The sequence below is a fragment of the Lachnellula hyalina genome (genome assembly GCF_007821495.1).
Source record: "Lachnellula hyalina strain CBS 185.66 chromosome Unknown contig00066, whole genome shotgun sequence".
NCBI classification, from domain to species: Eukaryota; Fungi; Ascomycota; class Leotiomycetes; order Helotiales; family Lachnaceae; genus Lachnellula; species Lachnellula hyalina.
In genome coordinates, this window is record NW_022157180.1 from 89,659 (window position 1) to 111,304 (window position 21,646).

Genomic DNA, 21,646 nt, shown 5'->3' on the forward strand with positions numbered 1-21,646 from the left:
TTACTTGAAAACGTCAGCCCCTCCTAGACATAGCCCCACTGGATCACGATTGTTATTATATCCAAGAGCACTTTGCGCCATCCCGCATTCTCACTTTCCCTTCCAAACCCACATCCCTTACCATTGCGGTCACAATATTTCAAGCATACAATTCTCACCCGTTCCAAGAAGTATGGCTTCAATTGGCAAGTTAGCGGCGTCGCTAATAACCGGGACACAAGAGACTACGCTGGCCCTTGCCAGCATAAATTTCGACTTTGCTCTGTTTAAAATGGAGGCACCAGTAGAGTATCAAGGTCTTGGTAACGCATTATCCAGCAAACGCAAACATGATGCAGAGAATGGTTCGACTCACGTTACCGCGAGGAAGCTCGGCGCACTTTTTGAAGACGAATTGCCTGAAGTTCCTCACCTGATTCAAGCTTATGGTCGACGAGTAACAGAGATCGCGGAGATGCCTAATGTGAATCCGAAGGGAAGTTCCCGAGATGGTCCTTTTCGAGACCATGTAGGTGCGGATGGTACTACAATTTGGGCGGCGGCAACCTCCGGCACGAGCGCAATCGCAATGCACCTGCTGGCTTGCATCTTGGCATGTCAATGGCCTCAAGCGGAGGCTATCGCTATATGGGTTGAGCTGGTGATTCGGAGGAGAGCTATATTGCAAGAGCATTGTAATAATCTAACTTTCAAAGTTTCCGAATTACAAGCATCGCGAATTCAAATAAGCACGGAACAGCTAGCGGAATGGGATGGTAGCGCAAGGTAAGCTCAAATTCATACTTAATAGAAGAAGGTGGAGATCTCCCAGTGGTTTTAGATGCTGATGCTGAACTAGGGCCTGGTTACAGACCGCCGATGAAGCTAAAAGGGTCCAGCAAACGCAGCTGATGCTGATTTTAAAGAACATCAGCATTCCTGTCGCAAAGGGATCGATTCTTTATGACGATGTAGTGGAAGTCTGGACCAAAGCGATGAAAGCAGTAGACAACCTAATTATTGGAATGCCTCAGAGGATCGAGGAAGGCGCGATTCTCCTAGGTTTGTCAGCTTGGCACATCTACCCCGACTTGTATGCCCTGGGTTCCTCATCAACTGCTATTCCACAGAATGACCATCTGGTTGCCGAGGGTGGCGTTGTTACACTTGGTTTGAAGAATACCCGCATAGCGAAAGATGACGGTATATATTGGTCCTTGCCTCTCGCGTATCTGAAGTATTATGGGAATCCGGTTATAACAACGTCTACTGCTGGCGCCTACGCTTCTCGCATTACATTTGACCAGCTCCTTCAGACTACAATTGGGAGTCTAATTAGCTCACGGGGTCATTCAAGTTCAGACCTTTCGGGACCTCTGCAGCTTACAGTTTATCTCTTCACACATTTGAGCTCCAAGAGACCTGAATGCTGCGCGGACAAAACCTTGAATAAGCAGGGAAACGCAAAAAGGCATAAATCTGCCAGGGGGGAAGAAGCTTCAACGACGGAAAATGTTACAGTCGAGGAGTTATGGAAAGAACCTAAGTCCCTTCTATCTACTGGACAGGAACTTATACTCTCTACCACGAAACAGTATCTCGATGCAAACAAGGAAGAGCAAACAATACAAAGCCGATTAATTAATTTTGGCCAGCGGAGATGTCCGGATTTCTTGGCTCCAAGGAAGTTGCACTCTCCACCCGTATTCGGTCTTGCCCGCATGCAAGTTCTACTTGCTCTTTTTCCACACTTGAAGGCAGATTGGAATGTTTACGCGAGAACATTCACTCATTCAGCAGTGACCTTGACAACTTGGTGATACGCTGCTGTGATGGTCTATATTCCAGAGCCAAGTATACAACCCTCACCAAGGGCATGGCGCAGCCAGCCAAAAAAAAAAAAACGAGATGGGCACCCAGCTTCTGGCTTGAAGGGGGAGCAGATGAATATCTCATCGATCGACAGTTTGAATCGATTGATTTCTATTCGATACAGATAGCTTTCAGTATATTCTGCCGTGCAAGTATGAATGATGAAGCTCCCATACGGCATGAGTTTGTCTTTGGCGACGCTAAGACAGCTGTCTTTCGGAAGATTGCCCCTAACCGAGAACCAACAGCCACCACGAACATCACACAGTTGCGTTATTTACAACTGTCACTAGATTCTTCTTATCTAGATCACGAATTGTTAAGAGCCAAACTAATAAAATTCTTCTCACCTAAAGGTCAAAAGTTGGATCGGCAACTAGCCTCTTTAGATGCCTTGGCAATGGCTTCACAGATCTATGCCACTTTACCTAGCAGCACTATCGATTTAAAAGTAACTTCTCGACCGTTGCAAAAGTGGAAATGGTGGTCTGAACGCGACGGAGACCACGACCCACCATTAGGCCACGCGTTCGCCTGTATTGCCTGTCTCGAGACTGGTCATCTCGACCTCCAACCAAAGGAGCTAAATTCTGTCATGGCCATTACATATAAAATTTCTATATATGTTTCACAGAAGATGCTCAGTGACCCAGTTAAGCAGCTGCCACAGTGTGCCACGCAGCGATTAGTCGCAAAAACAGCGTGGTAATCTTCTCTAAGAGGAATGTTAGTTACACTCGCAGCTTCTTCGCCTCGAGTTTCAGACGCTAAATTTCACTCTCTGCTGGCCTTTATGATGTCAAGATCAGCAACCCATATTCCGCGATCATAGACAGAAATGATAGCTTCTATAAACTGCGCTTCTTGGTACCGCTGACCAGAGGTACCCAAACCGACAGAAAGCCTGTAGTCCGAAAAAGACAAATGAAGAGAGGTCCCTGCAAAATTGTCTTCGAGTTTCCCAGAAGATGGACGGCACAGCGTTTGCTTTTGACTACGATCCGGATGAATCTGCCTCGATAGTTTCGGGCAAAGAATTGAAAAAAGGCTGTTCTGGTGGTTGTGAGCACTCGGCCAAAGAGCGGCTCGACGCCTCTGTCATATCTCCTGCAGTCTCAATTGACTACTGGTCTGAACTACTGGATCCACCACTTGAAAATGGCATAGTTCGTGCTTTCAACAACGAGTTGGCACGGCTCTGCCTCGCGACTGTTGCAGTCCAGAAACGGCTCAATGTGCACATTGTACCAAAAGAGCCATGTTGGATGTGCGATCATGCTATGTGCTTCACAGCGGACCAGCATGTCACTCGTCGACGCTGTGGAATATCCCAGAATGAGACAGGCATGAAAGACTACGAACGGCATCATATTTTTATCTGCTAGAGTTGGATTCCGGACTATGTTACTAACAATTCGTATTTTACGCCAGCGAGCAGAGACGCTGGCATCGCCATAGCCAATAGTGTCGTGCCGATCTGAGACTATAGTGCTTCTAGATGAGGAAATTGTCTTAGGTGGGGTGGGATGCTTAATGCCCTACAAAAACTTACTCCATGTCTATTATAGTTCAAGATAGTAAAAAAGGATACCACATACGACCATAGACTGAGGGGAATTGGGCATCCCGTCCGCTCTGCCATACACAAGCCTCAGATCGGCAGATTAGTAGTTGGGTGGGTGACCACCAGCGAATACCTGCTGTTGTATGTTTTGCTTTTTGCTACTTTTTTAGTAACTTATTCTATTATCTTTCCTTTTACTAAGTCTGCGGGGAATAATGATGAATAACTCTAGCTATACCTTTCTAGTAAAGTAGCATAGCTATTGGTATCACAGGATACCCATTAGATCACTTCGTACTAGCTAGTAAAAGGTGGTCATAATCGGTTGGTGTTTTCGATGGATGTCTGAAAGCGGAAGTGGGAGAAGCGAAGAGACAAAGAGGTAAAAAACCTCTCCGCTGACTAAGCCCCACTAAATCACATGACTGGAAATAACGGGATACAGCCCGTATCCCAGCAGTATCAATCCTTCATATATTTTTTATATTCTCAAGTAATGAAATGCACTTGTTCATATTTCAGTCATGCTTGAAACATAATTTGAACACGTTCGGGGATCATATAGCATTTCGGCGACGAATTTCAAGCAGAGGGGACTTTGGGACGATTATCTCCAGGCCTAAAAGTTATTCGATTACGCTGAATGGTACTGGGAAAGTCACGCACTTGCAACATATAATTTGTCTTATCGATCAATTTCAAATACTTTAGATTTAGGCAAGGCAATGGCATCGCGCGAAGAAAAGATGAACCATTAGGTGTCTCTAGCAGCATTCATGTTGCCTTTGCTTTTCTTTTTGCAACCATTTCCTCAATCACATCATTTTCCAATTTTTGAAAAGCAGCGCTAGAGTATTCAAGAAGCGGTCCAGCCTGTGGGCTTCTTGTCCAACCAATACAAGGATCATCATCAAGCTCCAACATTAAGTACTCGATGAACCTCTTCCGAATGTGAGCCCCGATGTTATTGCCGTCTAATAACAGCCTCTGCTGGGACTCAAAGACGAGCTCCATGGCTTGTGAAAGTATCATCTGGGATGAGGATCGTGGTACCAAGTTTCTCATCTTCTGTTTCAATAGCATATAGAATGATACATGTCGATTGGCATTGCCCAGGTATGTATCTTGCATACTCAACTCATACGAAGCTGGGTAGAATCCGGCGAGTTCCCAATCAATGATGCCGGCCAATTTGTATTCGGATTTACCATCTGAGGTGACACATGATCGGAGGATCAGATTGCGTGGATTGAGATCGTTGTGGCAAAGTACGGCTTCCCCTGGCCATTTCTCAATAGCGGAATTATTGATGACTGTCGACCCAAGCTCTTCAAAACTGGACCGAATCCTGATGCCTTGTGAATCAACAAGTGGCTCCATGCAACAGAATGGTTTCTTGAGCTTTCGCCTTTCTATCATAGCGCCCAATAAACCAAGCCCGTTATTCAAAATTCCTGTATGGGGGCCCCCGAAAGACTGAGGCAGTTCGGAACTCTTCAACTCCTCTTCTTCACGAAGCGTCTTTTCAAGGATTTCTTTGACTCCCTTATCACTCGGCAGAATAGAGTGGAACTTCTCGAGTGCTTCGACAATCTCAGTTACAGCAGAGCTCTGCTCCTCGGTGCTCATTTGTTGCCACACATCTTCCAAGAGATCCCCTTCCACAAACTCAGTCACTGAGAAGTCGAATATTCTTCCTTGCAGATTTTCCGCCTTGCCGACTTGAAAGGTTTGTGGGACAAGTTTAGGGACGACGGTCGCAGCGATTTGTTGTAGAGCAGCAATTGTAGGAAACGTTTTGAGATCCTCGCTCTCAGCCTCTAGACGGACTACACATGCAGAGTAGTTATATCCGGAATCAGAAAGAAATTCCGCTTTGAAGACACATTTATCCCAATTCTGAAGAAAGATTGAAATGGTCTCTGGTAGGTGAGTGAAGATCTGCTTGAGAAGGTTGTCATCGGGCTTGACACAGCGATCTGCCATGATGATGTTAAGTCCGTGTTTATTGTGGTCTGGTGAAACTTGTTGGTGTGTGAAAGGTTGGCGGTAGTTGTAGAAACAAAATGGAGAGTGGAATTGATATTTAAATATGATTTTCTCAAACTGTTCTGCTTTGTAGCGGTAAAGATAAGGCGGCCTTTGTTCCTTTCCCAATTCTGTAACAAGAACTGAGACAAAACTTCTCTGTCTTCTCTACTCCGTTCGTCAATTGCATGAGGAATCTCTTTATTAACTTAACGACTCTATACAATTGCTTTGTTTTAAGCATTTTGTGGCTTAAGTCACGTAATACTACAATCTCCATGCACCTGCTGTCAAATGATGCCATGCCATACTCGATCATACCTTTAGTCAATTCTGCGGAACAGTAGTTGACACTTGAACTTGAACTATTCAAGTACGGTAATAACACCAGGCTATACTTTATAGTATAGTGACGCTGTTTGCAAGTTGTTTAGACCGAAACAGAGGGCGAACTTTGCTTATAAAAAGAAGCGTTTACACCATAGGAATTGAAAGTTAACCAAACCCAACCCACCACCACTACCACCACCACTACCGCTACTACCACTACCATCAAAACAGTCGATAAACGTTCGCCGTTACACTCAAGCAACATGCAAACCCAAGGTCACATCCAGCCAACCAATGGCCATGTCATCGACCCTGAAGTCAAGCTAGTCGACAGCAACAGATGTGGAAACTGTGGAAAGAACTTCACCGGAGCTTCGGACACTTGCGATTGTTAAATTTGGAGGCAGTGCTTGGTACATCAACTTCCTGGAGAAGAACCTGTAGCCAATGAGGTACCGGGCTGGGGTCTTCCTGGTGATCCTTAGTTAGTTCAGTAATCACAACACCTAATTCCATGAATCATTCACAATCACAATATCTCACGGTGACCTTATTATGGTCAGACTATTTCATTATTCTCCCCATTTTTCCTAGTCGCTATGCACCTAACTAACTATTATACGTCTTCATATGAGTGACATGATACCTTGGATAGATTGAAAGTCCCAAATGCATAAGTCGACTGATATATATACTTGCGACCTATGATCCCTAAAATATATATATACACTTTTTACTTGATTCCTTCTTTATAATAGAAAACGCTTATTATTGCTTAGAAAGCATAATCGTCGTCGCCCCTTTATTATCCTAGCATTTAGCTATAAGCATAGTAAGCCAGTAACTATATTACCGTATCCAACTAACTTTAGGGTTAGGTATAAAAGCAAAACAGAAACACCTTAAAACTCATGCTGCGCTTGTTTGCTAGCTTTCTATTCTTTGCGTTGTTTTTTTCTCAGCACTGCATATATACTATACCTCTTAAGTCCTCTGGACAAATAAAATAAAAAAGACTACTCTAGCAGACTTACTATCTACCAGCGCATATTGAATTCATGTTATACAAGTGATAGAGAGTTCTCAGGCAAGAACTATCTTGAGCGACACTAGTACTCGGTCACACTTCTCAAGTAACCAGGAGGCAGTGCACATACATTTTACACATACTTTTCTCCCAAGAAATACTATATGATTCCATATTTTATCAAATTTACCTACAGTTTCTCACCCCCATGAAAACTAAACAAATTCCTACCATCTTCCCCAGTCTCCACCCATCCACTCCTCCCAATAGGCTCCTTCGTCGTACTCGCGAGCTGCTGCAACGTACCTATGTCGGCATCGTTCGCAATAAAGCGATGATCATTGCTCTTCAGCCTCCCAACAACATAGCCACGCGTAGGCACCCCGCTTCGATTGAATTCTACGGTGTAGGTCTGTCTACTAGTCAGTATATCTACTGGGTTACTTATTTACAGGATGCTGCCGCAGTAAGTACGGAGTCAGTATATAAATACCTCAATCGTTGCTTCCCCCGTTGCTTTTTCATCGATGGCCGGAGCAGGAGCATGGCCAGGCTCATCGGTCAGGAATTCGGGCAATGGGTTCGCCGGTGGGTATGAAGAGTTTCTTGCGCGGGAAGAGAGGCAGATGACGTGCTGGTAGGTTGCCACGCCGCCGTTTGCGAGAACTAAGCCTGTGTGTCCCTTGCCACTTCTCAATTGTCGTACCATTTCTATAAGAGCCTATTGACACTAATGTTAGGATTTTGATTGAGGTTGATTAGTTTAATGGAATGGAATAGAATGGAATGGAATGAGATAAACGCGTACGTGCATAGAATAATTATTTCCCGCGCCCCCAAAAGATGTCAGCCCGCCTAGGAGCGTGATCGGCTTTGGAGGATTCGTACTTGAAAACCCGAGGTGTTCACAAGCAAGCTTGGGGATGATTGGGAAACAGCTGGGTATGTTAATGAGCGGAGACCTTTTAGACTGCTTGGCTGCTTGTCAATACTGTACATACGAATAGAAATCAAAGAGATCAACATTTTCCTTGCTGAGCCCTGACGCTTTCAAGCCTGCATCTAATGATCTCGAGATCGATGGACTTGAGTAGAAGTTAGGCCGTTCGCAAACTGTTTCATGATCAGCTTGTTGTGACTTGGAAGGTTAGTATTGTCCATACAATTGCCGCTATCGCTTGTTCCTGCACCGCCCAAAGGGTATATCCATTTACTTTCGGGAATCCCAAGTTTTCGAGCATAATCGGTAGATGTCAAAATACATGCCCCTGCAAGGTTTATATTGTTGAAAGCGTTCATCAAAAGTGGATCTAAATAAGATGAGTTTCTTGAGATGGACATCAATCAATCAGGATGAAGCAAGAACTTACAAGGAAAACAGATCATGCGATTCTTCTTCGATACAGTGCCAATATCATCCATGGTAGTTGCAGGTTGGCCATAGTTCCAGGCCAACGGCATTTTCTCAGCGACTTTTGCGAAAGAGGCGTACAACTGCGCCGACTCCTGGTGGTTTTCCGAGATTGATTGACCTCGATGAGCTCTGAATCCATTCTCGTATAACGGATAAATTTGAATAGGCAAACCGAGAGAATGAAAAGTACCTATGTCTTGATGTCGAAGGTTACTATCAGCTGGTCGAGGACAGTAGGTGAGTTTAGGAGCTTACTTTTTCCCATGACGGAAACATCAGAGATATCCATTTTACGAGCATTTTTGTCCCGTGGCGTCCAACCAGGTGGGGGTATCTTATGAGCCGCTGCACAAGCACCCACTAGTATCAATGTTAGTACCTGCCGTGGACTTTGAACATGACCCGACTTACAGGAAGCCAAAGCTTCGCCTCCTGTCACAATGGCAACTTTGCTCTCTCCCAAAGAAATCCTACGAGCGGCTTCATCGAACAGCTTGGCGGGAGAGTTCCCCGACTGACCACTTAGCACTTTGTAGCTAGGTTTTACACCTAAGTTTTCAGATAAAAGACCTGGTAGGTCGGGGTAGTCCCAAGTCCAAGTTGCCACCACCGAAACACTATCAATCGTCGACTGTAGGATTTTTGCTTTTGGCTCTGATAAGCCGATATCCTTGATAGCTTTTAGAGCTGCCTGGAGCATAAGTTGCATAGGCTCGATAGCATCCTCGACCTTTTGAGATCTGTTCTTGATATCTCCAACCCCCACAACGATCGGTACTAAACTCCCAACAGCCATACTTGATACCAGATTCTACTTAAATCCAAAAAGAAACTTCATTACCGACCCGGACACAAAGCGATCGATCAGTGATAATCAAGCAATAATAGCAGAGCACGGAAGCGAATCGGTGCCCTTACTATGACTTACTTACTCCACTCCCAAGCCTCGGTCTACATCAAACGTTTACCATGTGTCGGCAACGGCAACGGCAACGGAACGGAACGGGATCGGGCAGCCGGTTAACAAAAACCTCATCGCCGGGATAGAAATATAGCAGACTATATAAAGCTGCTCCTGGAAGATATATTCGCCCGAGTATTTGTTGGAAATATAATAATCTGCAGGCATGGTTTTAGAAGTTCGGATTCCGGAGAAGCCAGGGATAGCGATACAACCCTGCACATGCCGCTCGGCTTCTTCTTTCGGTCTGGCTCAAGTCCTCTCAATTAGAGCAGAGCAAGCAAGATCTCTGAATGGTCAGCTTTTCTATACTCGGGACAATATGACCATGGCCTTGAAATCATTCCATTACCTAATACCCATGCGTTGAATATCAATCTCCATCCTCTATCCATACATATATTTCCCGCTTTGAAATCACAATACAGGTGAGCGAGAGATCGTGAATCGCACTCGCGACCCAGCTCCCCCACCATCGTACGTACCTTTTCTATACATACTTAGCGTTGCATTTATCGTACGTAAATCGTGATTTCTATACTCTGCCTTGAGAATGCCCCGGGGAGTTTTGTTGGGGAGAGTTTTCAAAGAAGAAAATTATAGGTGAGTTTATTGATGGATGGATGTTGTCCTGGGCGTACATGTGCAACCCTCGTTTGCAGATACATAAAGCGAGCCTGTCTCCTCAGCCTTCCCCTGACTTCCTTTGAGGCTGTGAAACTGCTGGCTGGGCAGTATTTATTTTTCGCTTCAACTTGCAGGCTTGTTTGCTCCCCTTCAGAAGCCCTGGCGTCAAGGGCTCCCATTACCCGTCGAGCTTCTCTTCCCCGCAATGTTCAATGCGAATCTGTGTACCATCTTGAACGGTATATTAGTGGAAACTGATATCCATCATTAAGTCTATTTTAAGTCTATTGCAAACTCTTCATCATCATGGCAAGCTCAAAAACAGCTCCAATAACTTGGGATACTGCGGCGTACCTAACCCGGTCACCGGATCCCAACCCTCAACAGCACTAAATCCTTTACTCCCACATCCCGGGTTGCTCCCGTTCTTGATATCATTGAAGACGTTTGTATTCGCATAGAGTGTGGGGTTGATAAACCCAACCGGCCCCTTCCCAGCTGCTGTCCGCTCCTCATTGATCAACGTGATGATACTTCCCCAAATCGGCGCCGAGAGACTCGTGCCGTACCAATGACCATTTGTCAAGTTGTTAAAGGCACGCATCTGCGCTCCGTTGGCAGATACGTCAGGGAAGCCACGCCCTGCACGGTTATAGATACCCCCACCAGCACCGATGTTCGTGGCGTCCGCGTTCACGGTGTAGTATGGAAGTCCGGGATCGTGATTATCGAAGTAGGTTGCTACAGCGGATTTCTGGTAATCGGGAACGGGGAAGTAGTTTGCGAAGCCTCCTGAGGAGGCAAAGAGCTCAGCGCCAGCCCCCAGATCGGCTTGGAGAGCGGACTCGGGGTCGAGAACTGTTTGGTTATCGTAAAGGCGTGTTGCTCCTACGTTTGTTACATATGGACACGTGGGAAAGCTGGGATTGTAGACGGTTGCCTTGTCGCCGAGGCAGCCCGAGTCTGTGTCGTCTCCTGGGAAGGATGCGACGCCATAGTCTCCAGAAGCCCAGAGGAAAGTATGACCTTGCAGACCCAGCTTCAATAATTCGTCACACTGTCGTTTGGTGTAGTTCACTGGGGCATCGAATTCGGAGACACCGTATGAGACACTGATTACTCGCGTCGGGGTGAAGGTGCCACACTGGAGAGCCCCTTTATAGCCGCCTTTTGCCGGGTCTGGATAAACCGGATCAATACCCGGAGAGTCTCCCGTGATTCCATATGCCGTAGAGTTACAGTAGGAACCGTCTAACGCATCGAGGAAGACGTTAAAGCCGCCATCATCCACTGCTTCGATGTCGTCATCTACTTGATATAGTGTCACGGTTTGAGGCTTCAACCAGTCAATATCAGTACTTCTGGGGAAACAATTAAACTTACGTAGATCAACGAGAAGGCGATGTCCATATCGATATCTGACCTAGAATAAGTCAGTATTACCCGGCATTTGCCTCTTCAGATGCGACTTACTCTCCAGTGTTAAAGTCATCACCAGGAGCAACTGGTGCATGACCACCATCAACAGAATCCAGGAGGGGATGAGTCCCTTTAGGAACATTCGGGGCATATTCCGCGAAAAACAAGTCAAGGTCTTCCTGTGAATAGATGTCGCCAGCCTCATATAGACCCATAGAATTTACATCGTCTGTTATGTTGGCATCCGGGATATCATAAAGTGCTTTCAAACAAGCCGTGGTGATCTAAGTGTCAAAATTATGGAATCAGCACTACCTCTAGAGACAGGATTGGGAGTCGAAAGGGATTCAGGAGTAGTCTACTCTCAACCACCTAGAGAGTGAGCTACTTCTGAGACCCCTGAAGCAGGGTTTGTCCTCCAAAGGAATTGACTTACATTTATTCCACAGTGTTGCAAATCCGCTGGCAATTGGGCTGCTGCAGGGAGCATTTTCAAAGCATAAGGGGTTTCCGGTGGATTAAACTGGACAGGTCCTGGTTTGTGGTGGCTTTTCGATTCGACAGTCCTTTTCACTTTGTTCTTTTTTAGTGGTGCCGAAAGTTTTACTCCAGGAGAGATGTAGTCGATGTGTACTCGGACATGATCAGGTACATAGTATCTAGAAAACGTCAGCTACATACTGCTGATTTGAAACTCTGGAGCTTACTCGTCACTGCCAATTCTAACTTTCCCTGAAGTAGAGTGGACATGCTCGTGATATTCTGTCTTGAAGAGGTCCTCTGCTTGCGATGCGGGGATATTCAAAGCGAGCCATCCCTTGTTATCAGAGTGAACAATGGATTTCTCTTCGATTCCAGATGCAACAAGCCACTCGCGAACTATTTCAACAGTCTCTTTGGATGGAGCAAACATTTCATGAACTTCTTCCGGGGTCCAATGCTTTCCAAAGTTCGGAGAATCTGGATGAGAACTTTTTGATAAATATCAGCATTTTGTTGACTTTTGTCACAGGTAGTGGGTAAAGGAACACTTACACGTCCATGAGATGCCCATATCCATTCTCCAGGTTGTTTTGGGTCAAACCAATTCGGACTGGTAAGATGGAATCGCTCTCCACGCGATTACTTCTTACCCATGACTTCGGAAAAGCAGAGCGTTTTTCATGAAGTGAGTACGTAACACCAGTGGGAGCAGCCGCACAGAGACAAACGAAAATGCCAACCACGAGGGAAAGGTAGTGCATCTTCATCATGAAGTAATTACTTGACGACTTGGTAAGGAAACAAGAAAAGAACGTTGAGCTCGCGAGGATGCTGTGTTTACCTCATAGAAAGTGCGCGTCCAGTTCGTAAATAAGTACATCCATCATTTCCCTAAAGCGTGACTGGAGATGGCCGCAGTATTACCCAGGTACGTTACATATTAGAAGAGACCGCTTGGCCGACGTTCTAAGTTAGCAAACTGGGTACCGCGGCTTTGAACTGCTACAACAAGACAAGTTTTGGGCCTCTTCCCTGAGGGGTGGGACTAGATCGAAATGAAGCGCTTAGTATAGGACTACGATTAGTAGATCGATATATTGCGCGGTAATGCGGGGTTGCCCGACGGAATAATTGTGTTAAAGACCAGGATACGCGAATAAGGTAGGTAGGTTGTGGCAGCTCACAAACCTAGCAGGTGTAACCCTTATCATCGCCCGATCAGGCAGGCGAAATGTAACATCCGGCAACCCGGTACCTAGAACAACCTCAACCTTGTTCTAGAATCTTTCCAATCATGGTCAAAGATGGCCAAAAACAGTCAATACTAACTCGAATCAAATATATAGCCGCTTCCATCTAGTACCTTGAAATTCCCCAAGAAGACCAATTCCCGAAAGCGGCTACGGCCTTACCGATTAGATGCCTTTCAATATCCGGAGGAGAGTATCTGTTTCCAATTGAACAACACCATGTGGCTCAAGTACCATTCATTGATTCGTGGACATAAGGAATACCTGAATGGTAGCTGTTACTTTGATGCCTCGAGCTACCTTCCCACGCTGTGTACAACTCACTTTCACTTTCAGCTTCAACTTTGCTAATTGACTGGAGCCAAGGAGTATGCAACCGGAGAACCCGGAGTACAATAGCATCACCCACTTCCCTCCTGTGCTACGAGAGACCCTCCGTAACGCGAGATACTATTCGCTCGGTCGAAGCATTCGTATGATTGAAATAAGTTGACGCCCATCCAGCATTTGCATTTGCTGATTCGGAAGTCGAGATGCGCTTGTTGATTTGGAAAGGTAGATGTAGTTGAGGAACATCAGGGCTTTGGCTGTCGTTCATCAATGCCATGTCTCCTGTTGATTTAGATCCTTCTCTCTTTTCCCTCGCTTCCCGGTCCCCAATCTCAAGAGAATCAAGACCTGAGACGCTCATCTACCCTGCAGCTGAAAAACATCTCCCCTCCCTCCCCATCAGTACACCCAACACCCTTGGGATTCCGAACCCGATTCCACTTCCACCACCACTCCCTCACTCCCTAGCAAGCCAACAAGCACCAATCTTCGTGAAATATCTTTTCTCTTTCTCCTCTTCTCCCTTCGCTCGCGTCCGGATCCCAGCCCAGCCCCTAACATGAAAGGCCGTGAAGTTACCGTTCAAAGAGCGCATTTGCAAACGTTCGTTGGTGTACTTTAGCGTCTATAAATTAATTGCCGGGAATTTATCAGTCCACCGGGTGTTCATAGAAGAAACCGGAGAGAGCAAAAGCGTTGGGGATCAAATTATTGCCCTACACTTGTAGGGAATTTTTGAGCATGGAAAGGAAATAGAATACGAGACAAAGAACGGGAACGAGGTGCGAGTTCTTGATTCACCACGCTCTACTCCTCCTATTCCACCACGTCTTTTTCAAGCCCTTTGCACCATGACCTTTTTTTTAGATCCCTCGTCATGCCATAAACACCCTATCTATCCATCCCAATAGTTTACCAATAATCCAACACATCGAAATAGATCCGTCTTCCCGAATCCCAAATATGGACCCCAATCAAAAAAATCATAATCAGAATGCTCGCTTTGTCGTCGTCATCTTTCTCGTTTCTTCCTTATGCAATGCAATTGTACGCTAAAAGCGTGATGAATTATCAGCTGAACATAAATTCCCGACAGAGTGGGATTTGATGCTTCGTTCCTGTTTCGTTTCATGGGAGTTTCTCAACCGTGATTCTCTGCCGCAATACGCATCCGTCAAGCGGTAGTTGTACTGACATTCAACGCCGCCAACCTCGCCTCCACTCTTTTCAACAACTCTGGATCTGGTTCTGGCTCGATTCTCATCGGCGGCGCCCGCGAACATTCCGAGCATCTCTCATGCTTACACCGAACACAATCTTGTTTCGGCTGTTCCACCCCAGAATCGGGATGCGGAATAGGAGGGAATACCTTGCTGCATTTATGGCACGAGTATTTTACAGGGAGGGACGTATTACTGGAGGGGGCATCGCCAGGATAGCCATCGGGGTATTTCCTTTTCTTTGCTCTACAGATAAAATTAGTTACGTTTGAGGGTATACCGCGAGGGCAGGCTTACGGATCTCGAGGGCAGTCAGCACAGCGGATGTGATTGCAACTTGAACAAATTTTCGCATTGGCGGCGAAAAGTGTCGAACACTCATGACATGTCCTCCGTATCCGTTGCATGGGCTTCTTCCTCACTAATGGCTGACCGCCAGGACGTGGATTTGGTTTCCGTATCTCGATAACTTCACTCAAGCCGTAATAGCTGTCCACTTCAAGACCTCCTGATGTAGCAGGGACCTTCACCTTCCTATCCTTATCAGTCTTCTTGGGAGGATACCGAGGACATTTCGTACATCTAACATGTTGGCACGAATTGCAAGTCTTGCTTCCCCCAAACGTCGTGCTACATCTATGGCACTGGCGATGGATACGCATACGTATGGGCTTCTCTACGCGATAGACTTCCTTCTCCGGAGTTGGCCATAATACAGGTTCTATTGTGACCTTGAAACGCTCGCCCAATTTACGAGCGCGTTCGGCATCTAGTTGTGCCCGATTAACCTTCTTGGCCTGGCCGGTAGATGCTTCTTCTTCTTTGGGTATTTCGGGTCGTGTAGGCTCTTCGTTGGTGCGCACGACGGTTGGCTCGTCACTCTTGACCGCGCTGGGAAGATGTATGTGAGCAAGAATAGAATAACACTAGAGACAACTCCTACCTTGGTCCCGCGGTTGAAGAAGTTGCCGCTGCTGGTCTGGAAGAGAATGATAACCGCTTTGATCCATCGCTTCTTTTCAGTACTGTCTTCATCCTTGTAACGAACGTGCTCAACCTCTTGCTTTTTGCTGGTGGCACATCTGGGCTTTTTGTTGCTGAGGTACTCATGATGGCGGTGGAGGTAGTTTATTGGAGTTTGGGGTATTTTGTCGGTCCCGAAATAAATGTTATTGCTCCATCAATGCCTGAATTCGCTTTGCCGTTGGAATAAAGCCTCAAAACAATGCCCGCCCCTATCTGTACCGTGACTATTGCCTTCTAATCAATTGCCCGGCGTCCAAAGGGCTTCCTCCAAGGTATATGTATACTTGTTGCAATGGAAAAGCAATGGTAGATGCGATTGGGCGTTTATTTGAACGTCTCACAAGAAACGCCCCAATAATAATTAATGGATCAAGAAATGCTACGGTACCCAAGCGCAGTGCGACTGTGCGAGTGATGGCTGGTTGATGGAGCGCAGGGGATTAATATAGGAGTTTGTTGACTCGCACCGCTGAGCTGGGGGTTCCTGTGCAGCGATCTTTGGAAGTCTAGTAAGCGTCCAGATTGGATGTTAAGGATTACCGAGTGGCTGGAACTGATAGAATTATGGCGAGGGATTCGCTGGTAATCAGAGGGTTCAGGATATTAATTGGGCACCAGCGGTCCATCCAGGGCGTTTTGGGAGGCCGGGTTGCTGCACTCAAGCTGTTACACTAATGATACAGCGGTCAATAATACGGCGGGCAGGCGTGCAGGTAGACGATCTCGTGGAAGAAACACTGTTTGTTTGTTGGCGGAGGGGAGAAGCGGTGGAAGTGAGGTTGAGGTTGAGGTTGAAGTTCAAGTTGAACTGCGGTAGAGCTTCTTAGACTGGGCTGGGATGGCGTTACAAATAATGGGTCGATTCAGACATGCACCCAGCCAGAGACAGAAACTGCGCTGTATTCTTTCGGGAAAGTGTCACTAGCAGCAACACCACCACCGAAAAGCAGGATACAGGTGCAGGTGCAGGCGCAGGCAAGTGCAGCCACAGCACAGCACAACACAGCAATGCAGTGTACTGAACCAGCAGCCAAGGTACTTCTAGTTCGTGGGGTTATGGGACTGGTGGGAATGGTGGGAGTGGTAGGAATGGAAGTGGAAGTGAAAGCAGTGTCTGCCCGATCCGAAAACGATGCGATCCCGATGCAGCTGCAAGTGCAGTAACCATGCAGTCAGCGTTTTAATGGCGTTAGTATGGGCTTGTCAACCACGCTGCGGGCGTCTTTCCGGTACCCGCCAATATGGAGCAGCAATGCAGGGTGGTATAGTCAAGAAACGTGGACCCTGATATAGAGGAAGGTAGGAGGTCTGTCTGCTCGGGACCAATATAACAAAGTTGCGGTTGGAGGCGTGTTGTACTGCGTCGGCTGGAAGAGCCAGCTAGCGTGGTTGGTTGGGCGGGAGAAAGAGCCAAGAAGAGAAGAGAGAGAGAAAGAGGAAAGAACAAGGTCATGTCGCCCTCTTGAAGAGTAAATAGGACAAGTGTCCATGCCAATAATATGAATGATTGTCTTCCTTTCCAGCGCGCGCCATAGCTCATTACCGTATGGTACGAGTACGGGCCATCGCGGGGCATGGACGTGGATTTCACTTACACAGGGAGGGGAATAAAATCTACGGAGACAACCTTAGAACCTTCATTCGAAGGGTTCTGTACATTGTTTCTAAACTAGCGCATCTTGTAGATAAGTAGTGTTTCGCTTTTGCTTATAAAGTTATTCTACGCTGAGCCACCTATATACAGATTAACTTCTGCTGTTTCCATCGCTATACAGTTCAGTAAGTACAGTACATCGCTTCCTTCCAACAAGGCTCATGACAGTGACACCCACGACCCGGTTTACCCATCCAAGCCAAGCATCCCCACAGCCCCAACCCCTGCTGTCTCTCAATCCAGTGCTCCAACTGGCTGGATTCCTTCTCCGTGCCCTTCTGAGCACGGTACTTAGCTCTTGCCCTTCCATCTCCACTTGAACGCCGCTGGCCCACTTGGGAAAATGAAACTTGTCAGACTTTGGGCCTGGCCTCAAATTCCTTACTCAGATCCTAGTCAAATCTTCACTTGGGCCCAGCGGTCTGTCACATTGTGGATGGAAGTAACGGCGGTCCTACGGTAAAATCCTTATTTTATTTTCGCTGGAAGGTTGATCCTGCTTCTGGGACATCTGGAAATCCTTTAGCCTCGTAAGTTTTCCCGCCAACGCTCCAAAAAAGGCGGTTGGTACTGCGGTTTGGCCCGTTTGGGACCGACGCTGATTGATCAACTCGGTTGCACTAATGCTTGTCAAGACCTTTAACTCTCCGTCCCATCTTTTCGTAAAACATCGTGAGATGAAGGGAGAGGCGTGGACTTTGGCTTCATCGCCGCCGTCCTCCCTCTTCCTCCTCGAACCCCGAGATGGCGAGGTCAAGAAAAGGGATTTGGTTTTTAGAGGGAGGGGATATCACGATACCTCCGTACGTCAAGACAGCCACTCCCACATTATTACTGGTCTCTCGTCCCAGAAATCGTATCAGTCATATTTAGCCTGATCCCTCTGCATATTAATTCTGCACCTCATTTGCACCTCATTAGCACCTGTTCCCTGGGTGGTGAGCCACAGTTCAAGATCTCGCGATTTCCACCATGCTGCCAAAGTCGGAGAAACAGTAGCTCTGCGTGCCTCTGTCGCCTGACGTTAATTTATCCCAAAGTACACAGCAGACAAGAAGAACAGATTACGATGCAGTTACTGATATCACGGCGCACTTATTGTCGTCCTGCATCCTGATGCAGTCACGAAACCCTTCATCATCGTCGCTCAGTCACATGTAGCTGCCACCGGTTAGAAGAAGAAAACGTAACGTTGAAGATGGTGGAAATCCTCTCTTCAGCGTATGGATCCGCCTCTCGGAGTACTCTTTCCCCAGCGGCTGGTAGCTTATCAGCCTCAATCTACACCGCTTGTTGGTCCAAAGAATCACAGTTCGTCCCCGTTCCCTGGGTAGACTTTCTTTTTCTTTTTGATCCCACTCCATGAACCGCTATGTTGGAACAGGAGCTTGCAGCAGATCTTCCTGTGATTTCCCCTCTTCCTGCTTACCGTCACTTGGAAGCATACTGTCTATTACTTGAATGATGGCTCGTCTGCCGATATCTCGTGGCACTAAAGGTTTGCTCTCGTCCTCGTCTTAACTCTTTGGAATAATGTTTCACATCGCCTCACTTACAATCAACTTCAAGCATCTAAGATTAAGATCTCATTCCCCTATCGATACTACGATAGCGGAAATTATTTCCCTACTGCACAGGATCCATGAGCTTCTCGGTTCTTCAACGCACGGAACGCATCCCGCACCTATCATACATCCCAGCCAAGTTAACCCTTGCACTCAGTGCCACTGACCCTCCAATACTCGGAGGAGATAATGTTTTGGGTCACCGTGCCCATTCCCCTTCCAAACGGCCGGATTTGGGGGATGCGGTGGGATGATATGTAAAATGGACTCCCAGTACGTGCCGTATTTTGCTGCCCTCTTCCTGCCAGACTCGTTCCCAGGTCTTTTATAATTTCACTGTGTTATTTTTATTTCATTTCTCTGCTTTGTAAATTCACGGGGCACGCACGTCGCTACCTACCGTACTCATCCATGTGTGGTCCGAATCTCGAACTTCCCATTATTCCCCTCAAGTCAATATTTCCAGTCGTCATTCGTCCCCAAGGACACGCTCCGGCCCGCACGTACCAGTATGCGCTATGCTATGCACATCTTCCGTTTGGACACACAAGACAAGTGCCGAAAGTGGAGTGACAGGTGTTAGCTTGTCGAGTAAGTGAGCTGCTTTTGAGTCTTGAAACTGCTTTAGACTCTGCTCCTGACTCTTGGAATCCATTACGCGGACCGGGGATCCCTTTCTTCTGCGAAGTAGTAAATTTATCCCAAAATCCGGAAGCATCCATCCACTTCTGGCTACTCGGGAATAGCCGCTTTTATTCTCCCTGATTTGAACTTTCCTTTCGCTGGGCGCGACAATTAGTGGGGCCGGGGATGAGGATCAACGCGAAGATCAGGGTCCGTAGAAACTCGTACTCGCTCGCAACGCGGGATTCTTGGGAAGTTTCCTTTCAGACGTCCACCTCGTTTCGGGTGACAATTGGAAACTCTTTTACGAAATTACGAAGTACGAGTACGAGATATTTGGCTGCTTCTGCAGTTTTGGGAGCTAGATTTAGAGTTTTCATGTCTGGCTTAGGAAAGCCGAGAAATGAGTATTTGGGATCGACTCAAAGCGGGATTTCAAGATACCCGAAGGGCGAGGCAAAATTTTGGGAATTGTAAATTGCCGGCGCTCTTTTTGAGCTTGAAGGACCCGGCTTTTGATCTTTTTTTTCTTTTTTCAATCTACGAAAGAATTCAAATCTGTCGACTTACTTTTAGCCCATATTGAAGCAGCATTTCTATTCCTCATAATCGACCACAGAAACAAGTTGTCGCTATAGCTCGTCCACGTTCTCGAATTGTCTTTCTATGCCTCCTTATTTTCCTATAAGCGTTCATGTTTAACAGTTTCGAAGCCAAGTTCTGGTATCTCTCTTAGGTGCGAAGATGCCTTTTAGTTATAGTCACTGTTAGGATTTCTTCTGTTGTCCATTGTTGCTTATATCCATCGAGTATTAGATGAAGAATAAATAGGCCGTCATACCTGGTGTACCAAACGGATGAAGTCTTAGGCCACTAGCGTCTCCTTCCCCCTTTCCTTTCTATACATTGCTCGGGAGACGAGGTGGGTTCATTTCCGTCGATTTCCAAATCTTGTCGACGTCCATTATCAGTTTCCATTCGATATAGCGCCTAAAATAGAGGAATTCTTCTTTTCGATCTCAGGAATCACATCCGACACATTTTACTCAATACTATCTTCTCTTGGCCTGAATAATTAGGCATGGTCTGTGGATTTTAAGACTCTGTTGAAGTGTAATGATAGCGATACAATATCCATGATGATGATGATGATGATGATGATAATGATAATGATTCCATTAACGTCCTGTACGAGTCGAAGACTATGTAGAACGGCGCTAGCTACTAGCGAAAGTCAAGTGAGTATACTATATAGATCACCCTTTATATCCCTGATTAGACTCTGGGAGTCAGTGCTCGATACAATAACCGTCAAGTTATGCGTTGAATTATTATAAATATTTACTTTAAGTTTATGCAATTAAGTTGACAATATAAAAATGTTCCTGATTTCACTACTTCCTTCACTACCTCCCCGTACTTCTGTTATATTGCCTCCTCCGCTGCCTCCTTTGCTACCCATTTGTGTACAGCTATCATGATCAAGGGATGCATTGCCCCCTCAAATGACCCTTTACTGCAAGTGAATTGGTATTCTTTTATCCTTGAAGGATAAAGAACCTAGCAGCCGTACAAAGTTTCTAATGGTGAGGTGGTTTGCATCCTTCATTAATCCTATAAGATGACCAGCGATGATTCCAAATTTGCGAACATTGTCGTCCTGCTTGATGATCGTCCTGCCACCAACCTTCATAGTCATCACTTTGGCTAGATGTTCAGAAATGTACAGCATGGTATGACTTGCCTTAAGCTCAACAGAATCCTCATTCCTCTTTAAGATACCAAGTTACAACATTCCGTAAACGGCTTTGTATTTCTTTATCTGTTCATCTAGGAACTTTCATATGCTAGATGATTATCACTAGTACTGATAGGTTTAAACCCTGCTAGCGTAGCCTACTTTTAGGTAACAACCTGCCCCAATACTTCTCAATAGTCTTGCACTTCTTCATCATACTCTCTGTCTCAAAAACGTAAGTGATCTGCGTTGGCTTACGGTCTGAGAAACGGAGACTATAGTTTTTGAAATCTTGTAAGTCAAGCAGATGTATCTGCTTTAAGCTATCATTCTTGGACCATTCCGTTCTATACCGATATTATTCTCCTTCGCTTGTGTTTCTATCTATGTATGCAACTAGAGAATCAGATTGTTTCTGGCGAAGTCCAACTGTTGTTACGCCTCATTCTTGCTGCAATATCCTTGCGTGGTTTTAGATCTAGCTAAGGCTTTACTGTCACGTAAACAAAGACGGCTCCGCTGGGGGATGCACATG

The 21,646-nt window shown here is 46.2% G+C and overlaps 5 protein-coding genes across 5 annotated transcripts; 1 reads left to right on the forward strand and 4 right to left on the reverse strand.

The window, feature by feature from the left end:
- Window positions 1-172: 172 nt before the first annotated feature.
- Window positions 173-3,236, forward strand: LHYA1_G004530 (uncharacterized protein; the record flags this gene model as incomplete). The annotated part of the gene is made up of 4 exons (XM_031149489.1): window positions 173-765; window positions 839-1,525; window positions 1,828-2,556; window positions 2,762-3,236. 4 exons carry the CDS (start codon window positions 173-175, stop codon window positions 3,234-3,236), a joined length of 2,484 nt encoding a protein of 827 aa, XP_031005372.1.
- Window positions 3,237-4,189: 953 nt separating this feature from the next.
- Window positions 4,190-5,401, reverse strand: LHYA1_G004531 (uncharacterized protein; the record flags this gene model as incomplete). Its single annotated transcript, XM_031149490.1, has 1 exon — window positions 4,190-5,401. One exon carries the CDS (start codon window positions 5,399-5,401, stop codon window positions 4,190-4,192), a length of 1,212 nt encoding a protein of 403 aa, XP_031005373.1.
- A 1,589-nt stretch (window positions 5,402-6,990) lies between these two features.
- LHYA1_G004532 (uncharacterized protein) lies at window positions 6,991-9,010 on the reverse strand (the record flags this gene model as incomplete). The annotated part of the gene is made up of 7 exons (XM_031149491.1): window positions 6,991-7,212; window positions 7,294-7,521; window positions 7,609-7,738; window positions 7,802-7,913; window positions 7,964-8,110; window positions 8,171-8,404; window positions 8,470-9,010. 7 exons carry the CDS (start codon window positions 9,008-9,010, stop codon window positions 6,991-6,993), a joined length of 1,614 nt encoding a protein of 537 aa, XP_031005374.1.
- A 1,096-nt stretch (window positions 9,011-10,106) lies between these two features.
- On the reverse strand, window positions 10,107-12,471 carry aorO_1 (Aorsin; the record flags this gene model as incomplete). Its single annotated transcript, XM_031149492.1, has 6 exons — window positions 10,107-11,138; window positions 11,186-11,225; window positions 11,276-11,505; window positions 11,658-11,880; window positions 11,929-12,192; window positions 12,257-12,471. 6 exons carry the CDS (start codon window positions 12,469-12,471, stop codon window positions 10,107-10,109), a joined length of 2,004 nt encoding a protein of 667 aa, XP_031005375.1.
- A 1,987-nt stretch (window positions 12,472-14,458) lies between these two features.
- On the reverse strand, window positions 14,459-15,614 carry LHYA1_G004534 (uncharacterized protein; the record flags this gene model as incomplete). Its single annotated transcript, XM_031149493.1, has 3 exons — window positions 14,459-14,750; window positions 14,802-15,395; window positions 15,448-15,614. The coding sequence occupies 3 exons, from the start codon at window positions 15,612-15,614 to the stop codon at window positions 14,459-14,461; spliced, it is 1,053 nt and encodes a 350-aa protein (XP_031005376.1).
- Window positions 15,615-21,646: the final 6,032 nt, after the last annotated feature.